General features: G+C 32.6%; 1 protein-coding gene across 1 annotated transcript; it reads left to right on the plus strand.

The window, feature by feature from the left end:
- The first annotated feature begins 833 nt into the window (after positions 1-833).
- Msh6 (DNA mismatch repair protein Msh6) lies at positions 834-26,661 on the plus strand. Its single transcript, XM_088237679.1, has 19 exons — positions 834-1,144; positions 1,462-1,650; positions 3,560-3,674; positions 4,484-4,676; positions 6,718-6,852; positions 6,943-7,078; positions 8,913-9,043; positions 10,723-10,860; positions 11,823-12,024; positions 12,152-12,446; positions 14,482-14,637; positions 15,031-15,277; positions 15,364-15,519; positions 16,087-16,221; positions 17,502-17,720; positions 21,177-21,374; positions 22,313-22,490; positions 24,607-24,758; positions 25,606-26,661. The coding sequence occupies exons 1-19, from the start codon at positions 976-978 to the stop codon at positions 25,903-25,905; spliced, it is 3,444 nt and encodes a 1,147-aa protein (XP_088093805.1). The 5' UTR covers positions 834-975; the 3' UTR covers positions 25,906-26,661.
- The last annotated feature ends 105 nt before the right edge of the window (positions 26,662-26,766 follow it).

A 26,766-nucleotide genomic window follows, 5' to 3' on the forward strand; every position in this document is an offset into this window, starting at 1 on the left:
AGAGTTTTGGTAATTCTCTATTACTTTCTTGAAGCTGTTGTGTCTAGTAGATATAATTTAACCTTGATTTCAACACTTAAATATGAACCAAGTTTTGATCTCGTGATATTTTACTTCTAATTGGAGGTCTGAGGTTCCAGCCCCACTTTGCCACAAATTGATTCCTGTTTTCAATTTAAATTATTTATGTCTGAGAATACTCATAGAGAATATTTAAACTAAAATGTTAAATATTAAAACTTCTTTCTGACTAAACAATTAAAGACTAGTTTTACTGGTATTTTGGTGGAGCACGTTTGTATTGTTACAACTATTATTTTTCACTATTTGCGACCCGTACATAATCTTTCAACTATTTTGAATTCCATCATGAAATAATTGTACTTCTCAGTTTTTATGAAACAGGTTTGTCAACATAAATCAAATAGTTTTCATTGTTATTGAAATAATTTTTTATGCGTGTAAATTTATAAATAATATGGAATCTGTAAACATGTATTTTTTGTAAATATTTTTTTTTGGTAACCCAATACAATTTGCTAGTAAGTTTTTTTACTTCAAACATTGTAAATTTATTGCAACTACATTGTTTATTCGACATAAAAATTGAAAATCTAAAATAAAAATAAAACAATGAAAGATCATCATCATCATCATCGTTCCCTATCCGCACCTAATGGTGCATAGGACACTGCATTGGTACACCAATCGCAGCGTATCTTGATCATTTTTGTTACATGAAGGTGAGATGATAAAAAAAAAAAGAAAGATTATCAAGAGAAAAAAAACGCAACACATTTTTAATCATCGATTGTTGTTTTTCTATGGATTTTATTCGCGCCGATTTGTGAACAATGCATGAATTTTGACAGATTCGTCCTTTCCACAGAGGATTCCATTCTTTACTCGGCTCGTTCCTCTTTTACTTGGTTTGGGTGAACTTAAGTATAGGAAGATTCTTGTAATTATTTCACAATGTCAAAACGAAATAGTTCATCCGGCTCTTCTAACACCTTATTCAATTATTTTGTGAAATCGCCGGCTTCAAAGACCCCTCAAAAGTCCGCCGCCGACACAAATAAAAATGAAAAGGTCTCCCCATTACAAACCGTATCTAACGGCAATGTAAAACGGAAGAATAAAGGTTTGTGTTTAGAATACCACGTTTTGTTTTCTTTATACATATTTCTATTATTCTTTTGAGTTATTTTCATTTGCCGCTTTCGGCTAATTTTAATTTACATTTAAATTGTGACGTGCTCGTTCATGTTTTGCTGTCAGTCAGAGATTGTCATAGTATTAAATACTCGTAAAATCACGTAAAATATCGTCCACATTATTGTGACGTACTTATCGTTTAAATAAAAGTTTGCCATTGAAGTAATTTTGTAGTTGTGAAGATTTTCCTATTTATTTGTCGCCATTTATCTATTGTCTAATTCGTTAAGCATTTTTTTGCAGAGAAAATCAAAGAACAAAGTTCTAACGAGTCTGCGGTTGAGTCAGACAACGAGTCAAACAAAAAAAAACCCAAACTGAGCGAGGAAGAAGAAGATGAAATTCCAGAAATTGAAGTTACTCGGAAAAGAAAGAGAATCCGTCTAATTTCTGAAGATTCTGACTCTGACACTGAAAACTCTGATGTACCGGGTGAGAAATATAAAACTAAAAATAAATACAGTTTTTGTCTTCTTCCCTTGTTTGAATCTAATGATGGATCCAAAACTGTATTTTTACACCACTTTTAATAGTAGGGATTACATTATTTAGTTTGTTACATGAAGGAAAGGAGGTTATTATGCCATTGAAGCTGTAATATCTTTTGTCAAATGAAAAATTTATATGGTACACTCAGTGGCGGTATTTCCATAGAAGCCCATAAGCCGGGCTTGCCTATTAATTTTATTTCAAAATTACCAAATCTGGACCAAACGCTTAAAAATAATTCATTTCGTTGTTTAAATTTCGCGCCAAATGAGAATTAGAGATCTGTTCGACGTTGGTACTGTACGCATCCCGAGATCCGAACCGTATGAAATACGTGTGCGCGAACAACACTATGTCTTCTTATCTCGCTCTCGCACGTGGGGTTCTTATGGGGCTTATTTCACGGTGCAATTCGCATGTAAACAAACAGTAAACTCATAAAATGTTTGTCTGTATATGTTGAGTTTTATATGGGAATCTGAAGCCAGCTTCTTTAAGGTAAAGTTGGCAGAGAGCGTATCTTGTATTTCGTATCGAACAAACTTTACGATTGTTTATTATGCTCTTTTTTGCGGAATTTGATAATTTTAAACGGTTATTTTTATCTTCATTGATTAAAAACCCGTACTGGTTAAGATTAATGATAATTTACTTCATTTTGTGCAAACGTCATATATAAAAAGAATTCGGAGATGGCCGACGTTTCTTTTTTATTTGCCTATCTACTATCCTTTTCCTTTTCCAATATTCTATATCAATTATAATTTATCTTTATTATATTTATGTATCTATGGGTTCCGATGACTATTATTCAACTCTACGCATGCTATATTTTATTAATATTACTTATTGGTAATGGTTGATATCTGAGGAATTACTTTATATAAAATAATATTGTGTTTTCTTTATTTCGTTTATTTAAACGAACTCAGAAAGATTATCCTATGCATATTTTCATAAAATATTGTTATTCGTCATAATATACTTTTTGGATGCTTTGTAGACTGTACAACTGTAGTGAAGAAAGCATACATCATGTTTTCACAAAAGTGAATTCATCATCATTCCTTTTCCGCACCTAATGGTGCATAGAGCACTGCAATCGCAGTATATCTTAATCTTTTTTGCTACATGAAGGTAAGATGATCAGTCTTACGCTTCAAGTACCAGTCCAGGGACTATGACACATTCTAGTGTAAAAACACCTTTTTTTGGACAGGCACCGTGGCGCAGTTGGTAAGATGGCCAACTGTGAAACTGGCGTCGCGGGTTCGATTCCCGCCAGTTGCAAGAAAAAAATCCAAGAAAGATTTTTTTCTCAATTCGTCTGGGTGTTGTGGTGTATTTTTCATTACCCCCTTTCATATTTCCTCTATCCCACCTGCTGACAAGCCTCAAAATAGAGGCTTAGCGGGTTATTCCTTTAAAAAAAAAAAAAAAATTTCAAATCAACCATGTCGGGAATCGAACTCGAGACCTTTTGCATGGTAGGCAAATGCGCTGACCACTATACTATGAGGCCGCCAGGGAATTACACCACATGTGGATTTAAAAATATATATATGGGCTTGCCTTACTCGTAAACCCTAGGCACGCTACTGGGTACACTAACATTATACCACAAAATGGGAAAATATATTTTTTTAAATATTGCTCTGCGTTTTATTGAGTAATGTTGTGTATGGTGTACATGTTTATAAATAAATTTACCATTATTATTTGTAGATTACATTCGGCAGCAACCGATATGTCATATTATAGATTGCCAACTTTTATCAGCCCGTTGTTGGCCATCGGTCAATATAATAGTGGTGAAATGTTTTAAATGTACATACATTACTTTATTCTACAGATATAAGCGTAAGGGATAAATTGGAAAATAGTTTTAAATTTGAAGCAAAGTCATCTTCTCCAGCTTCCTCTCCAGTTGCCAAATCTAAAAATCAAAACAAATCTAAGTTGAATGAGTAAGTACCTTAATATTTTATAAGACAATTTTATTACATAAGTAAGTTATCCAAGTGTGATAAATGTTTTCATATTTAGAACATATACAAATATTGCTTGTTGTTCATTTATTTTTCTTGTTTTCCATTATGTCTATTATGTCTGAACCATGCATCATTTTTGCTGATTAAAGCTTTTCTTGAAGTCTCTTATTTTCACTACACTAGGTATATCATTTTATGTTTCTATTGCTGATAATGTTTCAATTCAATTAAATTTATTAGGTATTTCGCAGTTCAAAACAGAATATAATTTGTGTATAATGTATTCCGCGCTGGGAAATCAAGGAATACATTTTGCTGGATTACTGTGCTGCTGGTTATTCTTGTTTCTTCGAACCTCAGAAATGATTTTAGATTATGTTGCAGCATCCACCATCTGAGCTCATGCATAATGTTGTGTAAAACATCAAAAAGTATGATAAAAAGTGTAATGTTGTCTAAGAATTCAGCTTTTTAAAAATAAAAAAAATCAGCAAATAAAAAATAACAATAAAAATATAGTAAACTTAACAGCATGTTTTATGTGACTTCGTTCTAACTTAACACAGAACAGAAGTCCCATGACGCCGAAACACGAAACTCGATGAAAACGTTAAGTTTGAAGAATATCCATATAGCGTGGTATCGGTAATAAGGAATAGAAACAATGGAATAAACTGCTCGCTTCTTAAATAATTATCTTATTTTTAAGTATTTTAATTTCTTAAGCATTTCCGATTTATTTTTATGTAAATATTTGATAAATTAAAAATGTTTGTTATCTTCAGTTCGAAAGATGCGAGTCTATCAGAAACAAAAACTTCAGATGCAATCGACTCCGATTCCAATTGGATTCATTGCCAATTGGATTGGCTCAAGCCGGGAAAACTCAGAGATGCTGCCAGAAGAAAGCCAGATGATCCTGATTATGATCCTAAAACTCTTTACGTTCCTGAAGATTTTAAAAGCAAGCAAACACCGGTTTGTGAACATGTTACCATAGAATTAAGAATAGTCCAGAAGGAGCGTAGAATCATATTTGAATACATCGGACTCTGTCCAAAAATCCCCCCACTTTGCTCCACTTTCGCCACGCGCATTCGTGAAGTCGCCGCGTAATGTTGCCAGATGGGAAAAGATATAATCATAACACAAATGTAAGGTAAAAAAAAGTCATTTGTTAATTTCTCTACAATTTTATTGTGCACGCGGAAATATTGATTGACACAACAGAGTAGATAAGTAAAGGGTCATTTAATAAGAGTAATTGAATTAATGAACTTTGAACTTAAAATAAAAAACAAATTTTATTTTACATAAAACTGATATTTTTATATCATGTTAAATAATGTTTGATGCTTTAAAGATAATGTTGTTCAAATGTCCACCACGGCATTGTTTAATTTTCATTACTTCTTTCATTAGATGAGCAAAGTAGGGTAAAAATAATTCAATCTTTAAGTAATGCATTTGCTAATTACACATAAAATGTGATCCCATCCTGTTTCTTTAAGATCTTAGCAGTATTTCTACACTTTAAAACGACCCAACATGGCATAGTTGAGTTCAAATCGGGAGTTGCGTACTGAGCGACGTCTACAAAGAAACTAATGGGTCAAAACGTAAAACTACCCATTTATGAGTAGTTTAGTCGCCTTCTGTTTGATGTGCGTATGCGGTTTCTGGACTATTCTTAATTCTATGCATGTTACTGATAAAATAGTATTCTGATTATTATTATTTAGAATTAGCAATGTGGTATAGGTTCTAACGCGTAGCCTTCTTTATAATAATAATAAATTAACACCATTTTTATAGCACTATTTTATGGCTGTTCACAAATTCAATTTTTATGTATCTGTTCTTCATTGGGTGGGCCTCGGCTGAATCCAAGAGTTTCCTCCACTCTTACCGGTCGGCTGACCTTCCTCTCCAGTTCCTCACTCCCAGCATAACTGTTCTTATCCAATATATACAGCTACATATTATTACAATAAAAAATATGTGAGGCGAACTTCAGAGTTCTTATGATTTACCCAAATATTTGATTTTTGGGCCATTTTCAACGAGTTGTAAATAACTCACTATTAGAAAATGGAATCAAGTTGGGGTAGAGTGGGATCCGAACCACGGACCTTTGAGACGTGAGTCCAAGATACTAGCCACGGGATGACAACCCGATCAAACAACAAGTTTTACAAGGATTTTTTTTTTAATGGTGTCAAAAAAACTGGTGATTTTTTCCTAACATTAATTTAACAATGCATAACTGAGAGAAAGTGATGAAAATGATGTTAAAGGAAATGTGCACATCTTGTAATATTTTCAAATAAAATTAAGATACAATAAATAACAACTAGCAGGCAACTCAAGTATTTGACTTGAACCATTATTTTATCATAATTTCTTCCAGTTTAAGGTTCTTTCTTTCTTATCAGCCTGTTTATCTCCACTGCTAGATATAGGCATCTTCCAAATTTTTCCATGTAACAAACCTAAAGCGCTAAATTTAACCCTTAAATTTGAACCTGTTGCAAGCCATTATTTCCTTTTTTTTTTTTTGTGGTATTTTCAAAGTAACTTTTCTATTTCAGGAGTAGATATATGTTTTTAAAGCAATTTGTCTTGCGTTATAAAAAAGTCCACACATTTAAATAAATACTCAGATAAATAAAAACACAACGCTTAATGGAGATAATTTATTATTTATTGGAAATGAAATACAGTCGGGGTCTATGTTCAAGGCGCACGGAAGACTTGCAATAGTGTGTTGCGACGCTGTCCGCTAGAGTTTAGATAAAAATTAACTGGTTGATATTCTCAAATATTTATTTATTTACATACATAATTTGAGACATTATATATTGTATTCTTGAATATCGATGCGCCGATTTTTATCGAAAGTCAACCCGGCTCTGTGAGAACACATTACTGCATTCCTTCCATGTGCCTTAATACATTTAACAAATTTTATGTTTACCATAAGTAATCTGTCTAACTTATTTTCCATTTAAATTTACAGGCCCATAAACAATGGTGGGATATCAAATCGTCTCATTATGATTGTGTCTTATTCTTTAAAGTTGGTAAATTTTATGAACTGTATCATATGGATGCTGCTGTTGGCGTAAACGAACTCGGATTCTCATACATGAAGGTATTCTTTTGCTCATTTTTTCAATTAAAAAATATCCTCAATTTTGTGCTTTCACTGAATTGTTTCTGATGTGAATTAAATTATTTTAAGGGAGAATTTGCTCATTCTGGATTCCCGGAAACAGCATATTCCAGGATGGCGAGCTCCCTTGTACAAAAGGGATACAAAGTAGCGCGAGTGGAACAAACAGAGACACCTGATATGATGCAAGAACGCACTAAGAAATGTAATTAATATTTATTACACTTTATAAATAATTCTATATCTTGACCGACACTAGATGTCTATTAATCTTTTTTCTTTTGTCTCTGTTGAGATATCGGTCACTTTAAATAAAATCCTAAGAGAGTTAAATTCTAATATTAGTCTACATAGATTTGGATATCTCAAAGTATTGTTTCTAAATAGCATTTATACTGATCGAAGTGACCGAAACCAGACATTGACCGGTCATAAGCCTTGTAAATACACAAACCCTTTCAATAAATTATTTTTCAAACTAACTATTAAATTAATGCAAATATTAAAGAATGCAAATCTATGACAGATATAATTGATAAGATGAATGGATCACTAAGATGATTTGGTTATGTTGAACGAACAGATGACAAAAACATGATAAAACAGATGGTATAGGTCAGCGAACCGCAGTTGGCGGTCAAATCCGGCCCGAGAAGTTCTCTCCTCTGGCCCTGCGGGTTCCTCTTCAGTTTCTGTACGGACCACAGTAGTACATGCAATTCGGCCGTCAATCAAGGATTACAGTTAATTTTTTCGTAAATTAAAATTTTCAGGGTAACGAGTGTTGTACTGGGCATGTTTTGTATTAAAATATAGTTTAAAATCGTATTATTTTGTCAGCAATTCTCTAATTGCATATTGGGCACGTTCGTTTTAAATCAGTTGTGTTCTGCTCGCATGAGCTCGAGTGAAGTCGATGATCGCATGGCCCCTGAAAATAATTGACATATTCATATGGCCCGCCGCCAAAACTATTTGTCAACCCCTGGTGTAGGTATATGGCGATACAGAATAGTAACGTAGGATGAAGATGACTAAGAAAGAGGTGGCATGATCAGATAAATCAATATTTTTAGTCTGTCAAAAGAAAACAAAATCGAAGGGCGTGTATGACTGTATGAATATGGAAGAAGCTAGAAATGGCATAATTAATACGCCTTTCTTTACCTTGAAACTTTAGACCGATCATTTCATATGGTGCCAAATGCTGGGTTATGTCCGAAAAAGATGAGAACATGGTATTAGTATTTGAAAGATAAATATTATGGAAGATATTTGGTGCTGTCAACCAAAACGGAGTGTGGAGGAGACAGTTTAATCATGAATTAGAGGCATTGTATGGTGAACCCAACATTGCACAATTCATAAAAATAAGAAGATTACAATGGTTGGGCCATGTGCACAGAATTAATGATAATCGTATCCTAAAAAAGATTCTTTATACCACTCCGGAAGGTAGACGAAGGAGAGGCAGACCAAAATTAAGATGGCTGGATAATGTGGAAAGTGACATTAGAGCAATTGGCCTGACGAACTGGAGAAGAGCCGCGGGGTGCAGGAGGGAATGGAGACTGGAAGAGGCCAAGGCCCACAACGGGCTGTAGTGCCACTGATGATTTACCTTGAAAATTATTCAATTGATAGATATGTACTCCTCTTTTAAAAAGATGCTTCATATCTTTAGGTAGGCGACCTCTGTGGTTTAGTGGTTAAGAAGATGCTTAACTCCTGTATGGAAGTTTCTGGATTTGATTTCTAGTAAAAACACAAAAATTGTATGTGATTTTTCTCAAGCCTGGGTGCTCTGTGCTGTAATTCACCACTGCAGTTGGGCCTCCTGCCCTGTTGCTGTGCAAAAAAAATGTACAATTATAATCTGTTAGTTCAATTTGTCAATCAAGGAACAATAAACAATGTTGAGTTTGAACACACTTTATCTCTACAAATTTTGGTGCAGTTGTATTTGTTGGCATATCATGTCGGTGATTTGACCATCGAATGATTAATATTATTATAGTGATACATATTGTTCATTTCAGTGTCCGGGAAAGAAAAAGTTGTGAGAAGAGAGATTTGTCAAGTGACCTGTAAGGGGATAGAAGTGTTTGGTTTACTAGACAGTGGACCTCCAGAGTCATCAGCTAGCTATATGATGGCCATCTCCGAACAAGTAAGTTTCATTATTTAATAAATCAATTTAAATCTGCTTGACTCACAATATTTTTCTATAAATTTATAAAGCTAATGCATTTTCAAAAAAATACCATGTGTGTTTCAAATAATTTATTCACAAAGGAGTATGGACATGCATTGTACGGTGTCTCTTGTCTAAAATCTTCCATTGAATTTATTCATTAAAAGAACATGGCAATGTCATCTATGAATGATTGGTGTAAATATTTTGAAGAAAAATGTATATTTCTTTCATTTTTAACAAACTGCAGCAGCTACTTTTGCTCTCAAAAACTCACTCTCTTAGAGGTGAAACATCACAAGCTATAAGATAATTTATACGCCATTTGAAAATCTCTGACAACTGACAACCAAGCGGAGGCCATACAGTTGGCTGGGCCATATACTCCGAATGCCTTCTGAGAGCCTAAACCACGCTTGCCTACTTTACGAGGATTCTCAACATCAGGAGGCCTGAAGGCTGTTTGCATACACCATAATATGGTGTATGCAAGCATATTATGCTAAAAGTAGGAAGGGGACATGGAATGATTATGATTATTATACTATTGGGGACTTGAATAAGTTCTCTTGTGAAAATTAATGCTTTATTTTTATAAAATAGTTAAGAACATGTTATTGAAGGTATTGTCCATTGCTAGCGACTATTTTCTCCCATCTTTCTGGCAGTATACGAATACCATCTCGAAAGAACGACTGATCTTTTGAGGTTTTGAATAGATGTTTCAGTTTTGGGGTGCAAAAAATGGGACAGCGAAACGTCGATTTTAGTTAGGCATAGTCCGACAAGCAGTTGTCTTTTTTGCACAGTATCGGGAGACATTTGCGAGAGAGTGACAAAAAAAAACAATGTTGAAATACCTATTCATCAAAATTTTTAGCCACCGCATATCCTCTTAAAGGTGACTTTGAAGAATCGTATTCATTGAATTCAAATTTAGAACCCATATACTTTGCAGTTAATGGTGATGTGAACATTTTTATTTTACAACTCAACTTTAACTCTTTTATTTTGTATTTCTTTTAAAAAACAGAAAACACACATGTATGTTTGTTTGTCCGTCACGGTAACTCCTTTGTTAGGGACTAAATGCAGCTATGCTATTTTCAAGCCAAACTTTTCTCGACCATCTATTTCTAAAGACAAAAATAACAGGACAATATTAAATGAGTTAATATCGAACCCCAGTGAAGCTATTTGTTGCTATTTGTAGCATTCATGGAAGAGGATATACAAATACCGATTTTACTGATTTTGAAGTTACCTAGTTGTAGAAATTACCCTGCGATATTATTAAAAACTATTATTGATAAAAATGTATTTGGATTTACTGAGAATTTATACTTTCATTATTTGAAAAAAAAAACATAATTGACAAATAAATAAATATCATATCTCCCCGTATTGCGTAATTTTGTTAAAATTATTATGCTGGTGGATTAAGTAGTTTTTAGGAGAATTTTTTTCTTTATTTTCATTTCATTTGTTGTTAGTAGTAATTAATTTGTATAGAAAATTTAAAAAAATAATAATTAAATGAATAAATTTGATAAAAAATTATTCTCACTAGTACAGTATTAATTTTAACCTCTTCGGTAACTCAAGTTTTAATTTAGTGTATATATATTTATGACTGAATATAAAATGGCTTTCAGCACTTGAATGAAGGTTGTAGTGCATTTGGGATTTGCTTCGTTGACACATCCATCGGAGTATTCCATCTCGGACAGTTTGATGATGACAACTTCTCTTCCAGACTCCTCACTACCGTGGCTCATCATCCTCCAGCTCTAGTAAGATGCAAACTGCAACTTCTAAGTCTCTTATTCATAAAAACATATGAAGGATACATGATATAAAGAGTGAATGTCAAAAAAGGAAGTTTAAAGATAGGGCGTATTTAAGTTTTCACACTTCTTTAACATTAAAGTAAACTTATACTATAAAGGGACCTGCTTAATGTAAATAATAGCCTATACTGTTTTATACCATCTAAAATGATTTTAATTCATATTAAACTATCTCTTTTTTTCCAGTATTTAACTGCCATCCACCTTTTATCCCGAGTATGCATTTTTTTGTTTAATTATCTCGGAAAGTAGAGCCTTTATTTAAAATTTGATTAAACAGAAATGTAGATCATGTAAACTGCTGTTAGATGCCATTCTTAGTTTAAAGCATGTAAAAATTGACATCCATCCTTTATATCTTGTACCCTTCGTTTACATTCAAATGACTTTTTTTACTAAAGACTAATTTTGATGAAAAATAGCTTTTTAAAACGTAATGATAAATTATTGTGAAATAAAATGTATGTTATTAGTTTTTTTTTTTACTGTAACATTAGTTTCTATGACTAATTTATTTATGTTGTGGTTAGATTTATTTTTTTACATTTTAATTAGTATTTAATATGTCAATGAAAATTAATTATCTCCCGAAACTACAGTAGTGTAATTCTTTAATTAGTGTTTAAATTATATTTTATTTTGTTTCTCAAAGTTAAATTATTTATGTAGAAAGTTGGCTTAGATTATAATATGATTAGGGCCCCTCATTGGGCGCCAGTGAAGAATAGTTTACTATTTTAACATATTATTTGTAAGAAGCCACATTAATTCAAAATAAAGATTAATTTAATTGAGTATGTCTTAATCTTTATAAACAAGCACCGGATTTATTATTTTTTTATTAACCTCTTAACTTTTGAAATATATATTGTTCTCAAAAATGTATTTCTTAATTTCTGTCTCAGATACTGTACGAACGTGGTAATATTACTAAAACCACGGAAAGCATCTTGAAGGACATATGTCCCACGACCAGAAAGGAAGCTCTGGCTCCGGAGAAGGAGTTCTGGAGTGCTCAACACACCCTGAAGGTGCTGGCTGACAAATACTTTCTGCAGGACAAAGGAGTCAATTGGCCGGAGGGACTAAAGCCCATGCTGAGTGACAGTAAGTTAATCATCTCATTACTACTGTCTTGTTAACTCTATGCCCGCAAGTCTCATACCAATGTGACACTAAAACATATGTCTTTGACAAGAAACATCATAAAAAGCACTTAATTTAAATCTTTCAGCTGACAGGTTGGGTCTAACTCCTGCAGAGAAGAAAACCCTGTCCATCAGAGCGTTGGGCGCTTGTGTTAGTTATCTCACTGACACGCTCCTCGACATACAGGTCATGGGAATGGCAAGATTTGAGGCGTATTTCCCTCCTGATATGGAAACAGAGTCTCCCAAAACTGGCAAGACTCCTAATACACCGACCAACATGGTGCTGGACTCATTTACTCTGGAAAATTTGCACATTTTGGGAAGCGACTCGTCACTTTTGTCCAAATTAGACAACTGCACAACGCCAATGGGAAAACGGTAAGATTATACATATCACCGGCCTAACTTGTAAAACTCGTAAGTCCCAAACTTACTTTTGTTCAGGGGAGAGTAAAAACAGTTTTAACTTCAGTGCCAAAGTTTTTTTCAACATTAAAAAAAAGTCGAACACTACTAATATACAAGTTTTACACACATATATATTATTATTATTTATGAAAACACAATTATTAATTTTCATGTCTCGACTTACTAAAAGATTCTATGTTAAGTCAGGACTCTTACGCAGTTGAACCTGGATATAAGAGAGCCCAAGGGACCGGGTCATTTTCTCTTATAAATGGTCTCTCTTTATATCCATGCTTTCTTTTGCAGAGGTCTACAAACGTAACCAGGTTTCTCTTATGTCCAGGTCTCTTATATCAACTGTAAAGAAAAACTGATAAAAACTGATAAAAACAAAGATAGATTTATAAATATTACGACACACATCAATATGCAAAATACATAATAAAAATTAATACATATGTATCAAACAATATAAGTTATTTATAATACATGGTATAGCAAAATTAAGATCATATATTTATAATTTGTAATTTAATTTTTTAATAACTTCGTCGTCCAATTTAATAATTCATTTATGTACTAGGTATATATTCTTAGAGTAATAACCTAATAGATTCGCCCATATGGATGAAAACCATTCCATGATTATTGACCACGAACTTAGCTCCATATTACAGCAACACAACGGGCCTGGGCCGTAGGTACTTCGAGAATTGCGAGTGCGAACTGAGATCATCCATTACACGTTTGTTGTTAAACTAAAAACCAAACTAAAACCAAACCAAAAATTTGGAACACTTTTGTTCCATGTAACAGAGCTTAAGGGTTTCTCTAGAGAATTATTATTCTGAGTATATATTATATTATTTATTCATACATATATTATTTAAAATCCTAACAGAAAACACCAAAATATCATTTTTGACCATTGTGGACTTGTCAGTTTTACAAGTTTTACTATATATTATTCAAATTCATTGGAAAATTCAGTTTGTAAAAAAAATGTTTTTTTGTATTTTGAACTTTGAAAACTGTATCTTTTTTTTTAAACTCAGATGTTTGGCATCAACAGACACAGCTAACAATTAAAATTATGTCACTAATTGAAAGGTTTTTTTTTTTTTAATTGTTTTTAAAAAAAATATTTATCAATATACAAGGCACGTATTGCCTTTTACTGTAGTGTTTTGACTTTTACTGTAGTGTTTTACTTTTACGTAGTGTTTTGACACTTATTGTGAATAATTTATTATTTGTAACGTCGCCATCCTCATTTCCCTTTTTGCACCTAGTGGCGCATAGAGAACCGCATTGGAATATCAAATGCTGCGTATCTCGAGAATTTATTACTTGAGGGTTAGGCGATCTAAGACGTTGGGTGTCTTATGCTTCAGGAGCCAGTCTAGGAACAATGAAATATTCCACTGTTGAACCATCTTTGAAATCAATATTTCACATCTACTCTTGTCAGGAATTGAACCCAGGACCTCAAGCATGGCAGGCAGACGTGCCAACCACTAGAGCACAGGTAGGGGCACGGGTGCACCGACTACAAGTCAACCTCAACAGCACTGAAAAGGACTTTCTACCTGGTCCATGTGGTCAAGAAACTGGATCTCAACTGATTAATTCATTCACAAAACACACATTATAAAAACGTCGCGCGTCGGGCTCGGTGGAGCTAGCCGTTACGCTGCGCCGAATGGCCCAGAGTAAAGGGGGTCATACTACCTAGAGAGTCTAGAACTTAGCTTACAGATACCGGGGTCACTGGCTAGGACTTTCTACTATCGCCCGTCCGGAACACCAGGCTCGTAGAATTTCTACTGATTATTATTTAAAGATGCTGTCGTACTTTTCTAAGCATTTCCACTCACATCCATACAAATATTGTTGACATCAAAATATTTTGTTTTAATTTGGTTAATTTTTAAAATTCAATTTTTACCGCTTAAAAATTAAATAATTTTGATCTGGATTGTTAAGCTTACAGTTTTATTTCCAGATTGCTGCAACAGTGGGTGTGTGCGCCGAGCTGCAATGTTGAAGTCATCATGGAACGCCAGAAGGCCATTTCTTCTCTTCTCGAGGATCAGTCGGCAGTTCAGGATGTGAGAGCTGTACTGAACACATTACCAGACATGGAGAGATTGCTCACAAAGTATGCCATTGTTTAAAAAAAAAAAGTAAAGTTCTCTGCGTATGGCTTGTATAAATATCACACCGAGCAAAACTGGGGGCATATAGAGATTCCGTGGAATTATTAGTTAAAAAATTTCTCCATGCAGATGCAGTAGTTTAGTCAGAGATACAGTAAATGAGTCAAATTTATCCTAATATCTATGTAAAATTTGTCAAAAATTGAAAAACAAAGCTCAAAGCTACAACAAGCTGGCTATACCAAATTATAAGTGTCTTGTTTTGTTATTGGTTATACAAGGTCACGTTTCATTTCTGTTCTGCTGTTGTCGAATTGATGTGTTTTTTTTTTTTAATTTTAGAAAATTCTACACATATATAATATTTATCTATGTATTCCTACACTTAATTCTAGAATTCACACTTTGGGCAACTTAAATCGATCGAAAAACCACCCTGACTCAAAAGCTATACTGTATGAAATGAAAACATACTCCAAGAGGAAGGTCATAGACTTTATATCCATATTGAATGGTTTCCAAGCCGCTATTAATGTGATGAAGAGGTTTAATAATACCAACTCCACTCTACTAAAGAGAATAACTCAGTACTCTCCCGATGGACAATATCCTGACTATGCAGAAATTCTCAATTTCTTTAAGGTAACGTCTTAAACTATCAAACTTATCTCCCTTCCATTGGATTATTGTTTATAATTTCTTCAATCTTATTACTGTTGTGTATTAAGGGCGCATTTGACCACGCCCTGGCAGAGAAAGAAGGCACTATCCTTCCGGAGAAAGGAGTGGATTCTGAATATGACACTGCAGTACAAGACATCAGCGAAATCAAATCGGAACTAGACAAATATCTCAACAAACAAGAAAAATACTTCAACTGCAAGGTAAAAATTAAAATTTTTCTTTCAATTTTCTTCATTTTTAATTGGCGCAAGATGATGCTGGTAAATGTATAAAATTTTATTTTGAAAAAATCTTGCACCATAATTTGTTGTTAATGCTACTAACTGTGAAACGGTTTTTAAATTAGTTGACAGTCTCTAAAGCTGATTAAATTTTCAGTCATCCTTTTGGCTTGTTGTGTTTTTTTTATCATTAGCGATAATTGCTAATGTGTTGAATTTTATTTCAGTATACTTTATCTGGTTATAATGTATTATGTGTGATTTTTGTGAATGTGTTGTTCAAACATGACTGCAAAACGGTATCCAAAATTTTAAACATTAAAATACACAAAATTCACATCTGTTGGATACTGTAGGCATCTAAAAAGTATGCGAAAAGTCATAATATGTCTTCTTCTTAGTCGGCCCCTCGGTTATGAGGATCGTGACCACCATGCTCCTGGACAAGTCTCCCCCATCCTTCTATGTACTCTACCATTCTCCCAAACTTATATACAAAGTATGTACAGGAATAAAAAATATATAACACTAATAAATTAATTGCAGGTTACTTACTTTGGCTCAGATAAAAAGCGATTTCAGTTAGAAGTCCCCGAATCCAAATGCTCTAAAGCAGGCAGCTCCTATAACTTCGAAGGCACGCGAAAAGGATTCAAGAGATTCAGCACATCAGAAACTAAGGTATTTTTGGAGATTTTGGAGGTCAAAATATAAAAATATATATATGCACTCTGTTTATTAAAGACATTTACTTTCAAATATATGGATATCGACTTGCCTTTCGTAGTCCATGCTCAATTTGATGAAGAATACAGTTCTGTGCGTGAAATAGAACCAGAATCCAGGACGGTCGATTAAGGTCAGCGCGTTTGCCTACCTGGCACTTGAAGCTTAAGACTGATCACCTTACCTTGATGTAACGGATGATTGAGATACACTGAATTTGGTGTACTAATGTAGTGCCCTATGCGTTTATACACCAAATTCGATTTCTGATTATGATTTCTAAGGTTTCCCTCATTACACCAAGTATCAAAAGTATAAACTTTGACCAATCTATTTTTTGGTTGGCTGGAAGATATTACTTTCAGCAATCAGCCCGCCAAAGTGCATATATTTTTTGTACTTGAAGTTTAAAATAAATAAATCAACAATGTTTGATTATGTCCAAATGCTTGCAGACTGGCTGGATTTCCTCCCTAGGGAGTTGTTCATATTTAAATTTATTTCAACAGAGAGGGAAAAATTTTCTGAGAAGGGAATATGGAAGTCCAGGCATTTACAGGGCTTATGACCTGTCATTGGCTGGTTTAAGTGGCCACTTTACACACTGTGTAACATTCACCATTCTGCCCATGTTTGAACATCCACATTTCCTAAACTCTTCCATCTGTTGACTTTTGTGAAGTAAAAGAGCTGAAACCTTTATCACGTGGGTGAGATTCATCCGGCTGAACCAAATCACCTACTAGGCAACGCCTGTAAACAATTTTCCAATTTTTATACTTCTTCTTTTACCAGGTAGTAATTCAACAATGTTTGATTATGTCCAAATGCTTGCAGACTGGCTGGATTTCCTCCCTAGGGAGTTGTTCATATTTAAATTTATTTCAGCCGGATGAATCTCACCCACGTGATAAAGGTTTCAGCTCTTTTACTTCACAAAAGTCAACAGATGGAAGAGTTTAGGAAATGTGGATGTTCAAACATGGGCAGAATGGTGAATGTTACACAGTGTGTAAAGTGGCCACTTAAACCAGCCAATGACAGGTCATAAGCCCTGTAAATGCCTAGACTTCCATATTCCCTTCTCAGAAAAATTTTCCCTCTCTGTTGAAAAAAAATTAAATAAATCAGTATTATATTGCGGATGAATAGTGTGGATTCGTTTTCTTTCTTCCCAAGATGAAGCAGGCTTTCTGTTTGAGTAAAATATGACGTGGATAAATTTAATCTTACAGGATTTGTTAGCTCGAATGATAGCAGCGGAAGATCACCTTCAATCAGTGTTAAAAGATTTGAGTCGTCGCATTTTTGAGAAGTTCAGTCAGTCTCACACAATCTGGTATAAAGCTATATCATGTATTGCAATACTCGATGTAATCATTTCCCTCGCTGAATACACCCGGCTGCAATCCTGTGACATGTGCATACCGAAGTTAGTCACTGGTGATGTTAAGGTACAATAATTTTTTACTAGGTTTTTTTTAAATTTAAATTTACGTTTTATAATTCTTAATGGAACAGTTCAATTAGGAAACATTTATTTTTATAATTTAGAGTAAAATGAATTTGGCTCTAACCTTTGCATTTTCAATATTCTTATTTCTGCTTTAAATATAGAAATATGTTGTTTTTTTTCATTTGGACAAAATAACTAGATATATTTGTAACATTTATTTAGAGGTCGTTCTGTTCTTTCAAGTAAAAATACCTTGAAATCCCTGATATACAGACAAATTTAGTATAAAATCTATTTTATATGTACATTCTTGAATCATTTACATTTCTAATATCTGATGTATATTTTGTTTTTGTTTTCATGAGCTTTTTTTTTCTTTGACCACATTAAATCATTTTTTGGACAAATCTAAAAACATGTGTTTTTTTTGTGTATTACATGATTGACATATAACAATTTCTGTGTAAATAATATTTTGTGTAGAATGCAAATATGATATTAAAATTGTGACTTATCTGTCCTTAATGCTATCTATATTTTCATTTTATTATACTTTTTATTCATCATAGGTTGCCTTATGAAAAAAAAAAAGAACTACATGTATGTATATTGCAAAGCATGCGAAAATTGCAACAATCACATGTCAAACTTTAAACATCTGAAATTTTGCTTGTGCTATATTGCAAAGCATGCGAAAATTGCAACAATCACATGTCAAACTTTAAACATCTGAAATTTTGCTTGTGCTTTAAAATGATAATATTTAATGGTTTGTGTAGTTTTTTTTGTGAAACTAAGTGCAAAATAACAAAAGTGAATTAGTTTTCTGTATACACAAGTATTATCTACAATCTGTTTTGTGTTTCTCGTCCATAAAATCTGACTTTAATTTTTGTGCAGTCCTGACAGCCGATATGTCTAATACAAGAGGCAAATTGTAAGCTGAAAAAGATGAACAAATGCGTAAAATATTTCTACTTAACGATAAAAAGCAGAAATAATTTCTAAAATTGATACTCAAATGTCGGAGACAATGAAGGGGAATAAATTTATTAGTTCACAGTATGTTGAAATCATTAAAAAATTAATAAAACTCTTGATGAAAATAATCAAATGGTCACTGAAATAAAAGTACCGAAAACTGAAGCTCTAATAATTAAAAACGGATATTCATCTGACCGATATAGAAGTTTTAGCAAGAGAAAAATTTCTAGAAATAGTAAGGATCCCGCAAAAAAAATGGCAAAGTGTTTGAAGGAATTGTTCAAAGGGTAGATGCCTCAGTCGGGGAGTAATAAAATCAGAGGACATTACGGAAATTAAGAGGATTCCAGATAGAAGAGAAAAAGCATCCCCAAAGCTACTATTCAAATTTGTTGAAAAATAAAAGAGACTACTTGCTAATAAAAAAAAATATTTGGGAAACCAACCAAATTGCCAATAAAAACAAAAATTATATGTTTGGTACAAAGATGGGAAAGTCATGGTGAGGAAGAGCCAAAATGATAAAACAATATGTTATATAAAACACAGTGATGATCGAAACAAAATTAAGTAATCGGGTTAACTTCATAATTCAAACCAAGTATGTATATATTTTAAAAACATCATCATAAATGATACAATAGTAACATCTTTGTCCTGTGAAATTTCAACATTTAACAATAATATTCTTCATAAAAATATTCATGGTATTAACAAGAATTGTTAATTTTTATTAAAAGTTTAAACATAAACTTAGATATCCTTACTGAATGTTGGATAAATAAAAAATATATGAAATTGAAAATAAATGGATATACAACTCATTCCACTTCATTAAATATAAGGCAAAATGATAGTATTGTTGTATATATTATAAATGAAATGTTGTGGTTTCAAAAATTGTAATATATCAGACTAACTGTCTCAAAATATATATTGTTCCTTATACCACCCTATTGGCGATATATAGATCTGCCTCGGTGACAAACATACACGTATTCTTAGAAACATTAAAAATGAGCTCTGTTTAAATAAAAATACAAAAAATATTAATATTCTAAGAGATATAAATATGAACATATTACACACTGGACATCCAAATAAATATGAATACATACAAATCTTATCTTACCGTGGACTAAGAAGTCTAATCAATGTTCCTGCAAGATTCAAATACTACAAAATCATGTATACACCACATAATGAGTAAGACTAACATGGTTACAAAGAATGCAGTCTTTAAATCTACTATAACTGATAACTATTCAACAATTCTGTCAATGGAATCCAAAATAAAAAATTAATCAAGCGAGAACAATCAATAAATCGACAACTAACTGGACTCAAAAACAAGTTGATTTACAAAACTTTTGACTATACAGAATTAACATTGAAGGTATTAACTTAGCCTGGACTTATTTCACTGATCTGATAAAAAAGATGATCTTCACGAAAAGGTAAAACTTTTCCCACATAATATTTTCAAATTAAGATATTATAAACAATATAGAAATATATCCACAAGTATTTTCCGGAAGCCAAAGGAATCATAACTATAAAAAGGAATTGGACAGATGCGATAATGATCCGAGAAAAATATGGCAAGTCATTAAGGAAATATCAATCACTAACAGCCACAAAGAAAAATCAAAATATTTTATTTAAGAAGGTTAACAGAAAAATATAAAAGGAAAAATAATGAAACCCACTAAACCGCAAAACCGGCTTGTCAGGGTTTGAAATAGATGAGAACTTAATATGGTACACTCATATTAATAACGCGACTAGCAAAATTCATAAAGCTAATGTATTTTTTTAAGAATAAATTAATGTACATTAGAAACATTCAAAAAATTATATGAAAAAAATATACCATTTACTCATTTAGAATATGGACTAATAGGATGGGGATCCACTGCAGCTACACATCTTAAACAAATTATTAAAGTACAAAAAGGTATCATTAAGTTATTCTCGAGGTCCCAATAAAAACCCCATCTACAGAAAAATTTTAAGCCCTTGATGTGCCCGAGATATGCCTAATATATGCTAAAATTATTCTGCTAGACAGATTTGGAGATGGACATCATCATCTTCCCTGCTCATGAACATGAATATATAACAAGGGCAAGAAATAATATCATTGTCAATATTCCTCCCTTTTTAACACAACATTTGGACAAAGGTCCAAGGATTCTTTTGTTGCCAAATTGTTTAATATGCTTCTACATAAAAATCAAGTTAACAGATAACAAACAATATTTCAAAAGAGATCTCAAAAACTGGCTGAAGAAAATAGGATAGAAGAAATATTTTTTTTAATGAAATGTGAAATATATAAAAAAAATAAAAAAATATTGTACACTCCTCCTTAGAACAGGTTTCCCTAGTGAGGAGGATTCTTAAACTAATTTTGTTAAAAAAAAAGTGTATTAATAAAAATTACATAGATCATTTGGTTACTTTTTAGCCATTTATATCCATAACAGACGGGCGCCACCCGTGCATAGCATCTAAGGAAAGTGAGGGAATGGATGATTATATTCCTAATGATACACACCTCGGTGTTGGAGACGAGGCTTCCCTGATCCTCTTGACTGGGCCCAACATGGGAGGAAAGTCGACCCTCATGAGGCAGTTAGGATTGCTAACTATCATGACACAAATGGTACGTTTGAAAAATTTGTTTTTTACACAACAACATGCCGAAAAGCCCAATTACAGTGATGAGTTTACAACATAGAAAATTTTTTTTTTTTTCTTAAATATATTTAAAATTCTAGACAATTTTAGGGCTACAATCTGTAACTGGTTTAAGTGATCTCTTAAACATTAACTCTTCCTTAGGTTAACTCGCATATAAAAAAAACTATTTCTGTTGAAATACTGATAAATCCCTTGAGAGTTCAAACCTAGTACGTACTTGTCTATATCTGAACATGAAAAAAAATGAACATATTACAACAGAGATGAAGAAAGTAATATAGAAGTCAAGGCAGCTATAGTCTATATTAACAGCTCCCCAGGGAGTTGAATCCAGTTCTTGTCTACAAAAATTTGGACAAACTCAAAGTATTGTTGAAAAAAAATTGTCAAACATGTTTTTTATAATATGTAAGACGAAATAATTAAACAAATAGTCCTTACATTATCATTTTCCTACTCGTACACAGGGTACTGGTACTCCGATCGCAGCGTATCTTGATCATTTTTGTTACATAGAAGATAAGGTGATCAGTCTTACACCTCAAGTGTCTAGGAATAATAAAATAGTGCAGTGTTGAATTACCTTTAAAACCAATATTTCCCATCCACCCTGGCAGGAATTGAACTTAGAACCTCAAGTATGGTAGGTGAATGCGCTAACACTACACACCAGGCAGACTTTCTTTATGTTCAATTGCTTTTTATTTGGGTTTAATGTTATAAAGTAGGTATTTTTTCTTAAATCTCCACCATAAAAAGTGAGTTGGTGGGATTTAGTTTAAATAATTTCTATTTTCTGAATGTACTTATCTTTTTTTTTTGTGTAATGATATTTTTATGTAAAAAAATAAAATCATTTTAGTAGTCAGTACAAAACTCAACCGTTAAAATCCTTTGTAGGGTTGCCATGTTCCTGCTTCCGAATGCTCCATCACAATAGTAGACAGAATATTCACCCGACTGGGGGCCCATGATGATATCATGACGGGACAATCCACGTTCTTTGTGGAACTGAGTGAAACAGCCGCCATACTAAAGCATGCCACACCACATTCTTTAATTCTCATAGATGAACTCGGTAAACATTATTTACATACAGTCGAACTTGGTTATTACGAGAAAGATGGGACCGGCTGAATTTGCTCGTTAAAAGCATTACTCGTTATACCAGAGAAAGAAAGAAAGGTTTTTTTAAATCCAATCGCCGTTGCATATGGTCATTGTTGAAAATTATAATAAATGCTTACAAACACACCACTTTCTAAATTTCAAATTCAGATAAATGAACATTTGTATTTTTTCACAATGTTGACAATGTGATAAAGGATAGAGAAAACTTTTTGCACACTTCAACATATTTCGCACCACATTCTATTTTACAAATAATTACTAATTCTTCGCAAATTGAAACACTTCTGCTTTGACAAGCTCTTATTATTACTAACGTAGGCATGTTTATAATTCAAGGGTTAGGTTTTACCTTTTCTGACATAAACCACTCGTAATGTTCATTATGCATTGACCATAGAACATTTTTAAAAAAAGTTATAAATTGTAATGAGGTGCCGAGCCTGTGCTTACTGAGTTCACAAAGATTGGATTTTTAACACGCAATTTTAACCATACGTGTGATACTTTGTCAACGTTGTCGGCGAAAACACCAATTAAGTACTTAGACACTCATAGTATCATAAAACGTAAACCGATCCCAAACCCAGTGGCATCGGCAATAAGTTGGATCCCCCCATATTACATAGATTCTTATTTTTAAACAATTGAAGAGTTTTTGCTCAACTTTTTGTTCGGTATGTCCGAGAAGTAGCTCGTTATAAATGTATGAAGAAAACCACTAACTAAAATGTCAACTAATGTTTCCTCATTATATCCGAGATGTCGCTATTTCCGCGATCGTTATAAACAAGTTCGACTGTATTTCCAATTCAAAATCTTGTTTTATCACAATAATTCGGTGGCTTTATAATTTAAAAGGTAAGTCCATAAACCATGATTTTTAATATATCAGGAATCTACATATATTTTCCTTAATATAAATACCCCTTGCAGGGAAAAGATCCGATGATTTGCACCTAACAATCTGTCTATTTCCAGAGCAACGTTACTTGTGAACTTATATTTTATTAGAGATTAATTACTATTGTAATAAAATACGTGTCAATCAATTTAAATATCCACTAACTGATTTTATGATAGTCTTTGAATGAAGGAGTTCAGCGGTTTTTCATTTTATTTTTATTTATTAATGGACTATTAAACTAAGGAAAAAAAATGTATACTATTATCATCGTTATGATTTTTTTAAGTTTTGTAATTACTCCGCCCGTGACGTCTCTAATTGTCATCGGTGAGTTGTCCTGACATTTAAAAAGAGAACCTCGTACGTATGAAAACACGCTGAACATGTCTTCCTGGAAACCGGAAATATATCAAAACACATTATTGATTGGCTATTCTAAACAGCTGCTCACTAGAAATTGTGACGTTTTAAAGTTTTTAAATTTTTCATGCATTTTAGAGAAACTTCATCGTACAATTGAATGCTCTAATTTTTACCGCATGTAAGAAAACACTTTTTTCATGCATTTTTGAGAAACTTCATCGTACAATTGAATGCTCTAATTTTTACCGCATGTTCTTATGATTTCCACAAATATTTTATTTTAAGGGCCATTTTCAGAGAGTTGTAAATAACTCACTATTAGAAAATGGGAATCAAGTTGGTGTAGAGTGGGATTCGAACCATAGACCTTTAAGCCGTGAGTCCTAGACACTAGCTACGGGACCACAACATGATTAAATTTTTGTATCTTAGCGTAGCACTGAACTTCCGCATTGTGTATTTTTTTAAAAATTACGCTTTTGAATACAAATGAACATTAAAATATATATATATATAAATGATGAAATAATAACTTCTTTGATTTACTTAAAACCTATTAATTATTATTATTATTAGATATCCTACCAGCGTTAAAACTGATGCGTATAAATACATCCAATGATCTATGTTTTAAATAAATATAGAAACAAAAACAATACAGGTAAATATAATATAATAGGAAACATAAAAAAAAAATGTTTTTGTCCAGATATTATTTTTTGAAGTATTATTTTTAAAATCTTGGATTCACAACATTCTTGAATACGGAAATCATACTAGATGTTGTCTTCTGTAGGCCGCGGTACATCAACTTACGATGGAACTGCCATTGCTGCAGCAGTACTGGATGACCTTTGTCACAGGAGATGTAGAACCATATTCTCCACCCACTATCACATGCTAGTGGAATCTTTCAAAACTTCTTCTGCGGTGTCTCTAGCGCACATGGTCAGTATTATTACTGTAAAATACATAACTAATACCTATATTTATATATTACAAAAGAGGTGAAGAACATCTAAGAGATGGTAATATGGAAGTCTAAGCATTTACAGGGCTTCTGACCTGTCATTGGCTGGTTTAAGTGTCCATTTTACGCACTGTAACATTTACCATTCTACCTATGTCCGAACATCCATATTCCCTAAATTATTCCATCTTTTGACTTTTGTGAAGTTAAAGAGTTGAAATCTTTATTGATGCGGGTAAAATTCATCTGACTTAATTATTTCACCTACATTAGTATGTAGTTCAGCGGTTTTAAAAAAATACATGTATTTGTTTAAGACTAGAAACTAAGGAAAAATAAAAAAAGTATGTATACTATCATCATTATGATTTTTTTAAGTTTTATAATTACTCCGCCCTAAATGTCATCGGTGAGTTGTCCTGATATTTAAAAAGAGAACCCCGTACGTATAAAAACACGCTAAACGTGTCTTCCTGGAAACCGGAAATATATCAAAACACATTATTGATTGGCTACTCTAAACAGCTGGCAGTGGCAATGCCTGAAAATATTTTTCATTTTTTATACTTCTCCTTGGACCAGCTGGTTTTATCAACAAGTGTGTTTCAATTGCAGTGCCTTATGCGCCACTTTTGTGTTGCAAAAAAAAATAATAACCGTTTTGGTAAATATCAAATTATCATGTACATTATGTACAATTAATAAAAAATATGTAACTGTCACATTTTTAAAAGAAAAATGAACGCAATTTTATAGCACTAGGTGATTAAATAATTATTTCATCTTCATTTTCTTTTACCATTTTATAATTCTCTCTATTTCTAGGCCTGTATGGTAGAAACGGATGAATCTGCACCTGAAAATGCCGACAGTGTGACTCAAGAAACGGTAACCTTCATGTACAAACTGTCGGCTGGGGCGTGTCCAAAGTCCTATGGGTTTAATGCCGCTCGTCTCGCGGGAATTGGCCGTTCCATCACCAGGAAAGCCCACGAGGTCTCAATTGAAATGGAAAAGGAAGCCAGTCTTGTAGCCATGTTTAAGAAACTCTGCGGGACTAAGCCGAAAAATGAGGAAGAAAATTTGAGGGAGCTTTTGCACTCGTGTAGAAATATGATACTGTGAGATTTTATATCAAATCATTTATTTCTCAAAGATCTGATTGTTTGAATTTATTGTTCATATTTGTGGTTACATTTTAGAAAAGAAATGTAATATTTTTGTATACGATTTGAAAATTGGTGGAATTGTGCAGTTAATGCGCTATGGGATTGGTTTGTTTTTCACTTTTCATGTTAAAATTATTCTGTAGTTACTTGATTTAACATCATCACCTCAATTTTCATTATTAATAACTTCAGAAAACTAAATAAGCAGAGAATAAAAATCTGGCATTTATGGTTTCATTTAGATTTTTTCAAATACACCAATGAAAATGTATTATGTGTGAACCAGATATAATAGTATTTTGGTAACCTTCTGATTTGACTTTAAAATAAGTAGATTTACCTGCAGTTTTATTGTAATTTAAAGTCAATATTTTATTGTAAATTAACTGCCACAATTTTTACCACTGTTAATTTTTTGTGTAATAATTTTAGTACTTATCTTTATCACGAGTAATAGTTCCTCTGTGTTGTGTCATTAAATTCAGCTTTATATTTTATGTAGTCCGTAATGTTTAATTGTGTATGTTACCAATTATTTTAACCATTATTTTACATTTGTGTATTAAGATTAAAAACTGAAAGTACAAAACTTAACAATCGTTTTCATATGTAGTATTATTAAGTAAGAATTATAAATTCATCGTGTTAAAATATTTCACGTCACAATATTCGTATTCACAAAATAATATTTGTAATAAAAATATTTTTTATGCCATTCGTTTTTTATTTTTACTGCTCCAAGGCATGATTTCCTATTAAAAACAATGACCAAATTTTCTTTGAAATATTTTAAGCATTCAAATAGGATATTTACAAT

Source organism: Micrasema longulum, unplaced genomic scaffold (genome assembly GCF_059751315.1).
Source record: "Micrasema longulum isolate JH-2025_06_02 unplaced genomic scaffold, ASM5975131v1 h1tg001764l, whole genome shotgun sequence".
Classification (NCBI taxonomy): Eukaryota; Metazoa; Arthropoda; class Insecta; order Trichoptera; family Brachycentridae; genus Micrasema; species Micrasema longulum.

Bases quoted from the DNA above. Each gene is read 5' to 3' on its own strand.
- Msh6 (XM_088237679.1), top strand. From the start codon at position 976: ATGTCAAAACGAAATAGTTCATCCGGCTCTTCTAACACCTTATTCAAT. The intron at 15,278-15,363 runs GTAACGTCTTAA...TTGTGTATTAAG, and splicing joins AAATTCTCAATTTCTTTAAG to GGCGCATTTGACCACGCCCT. The intron at 17,721-21,176 runs GTACAATAATTT...GTTACTTTTTAG, and splicing joins TAGTCACTGGTGATGTTAAG to CCATTTATATCCATAACAGA.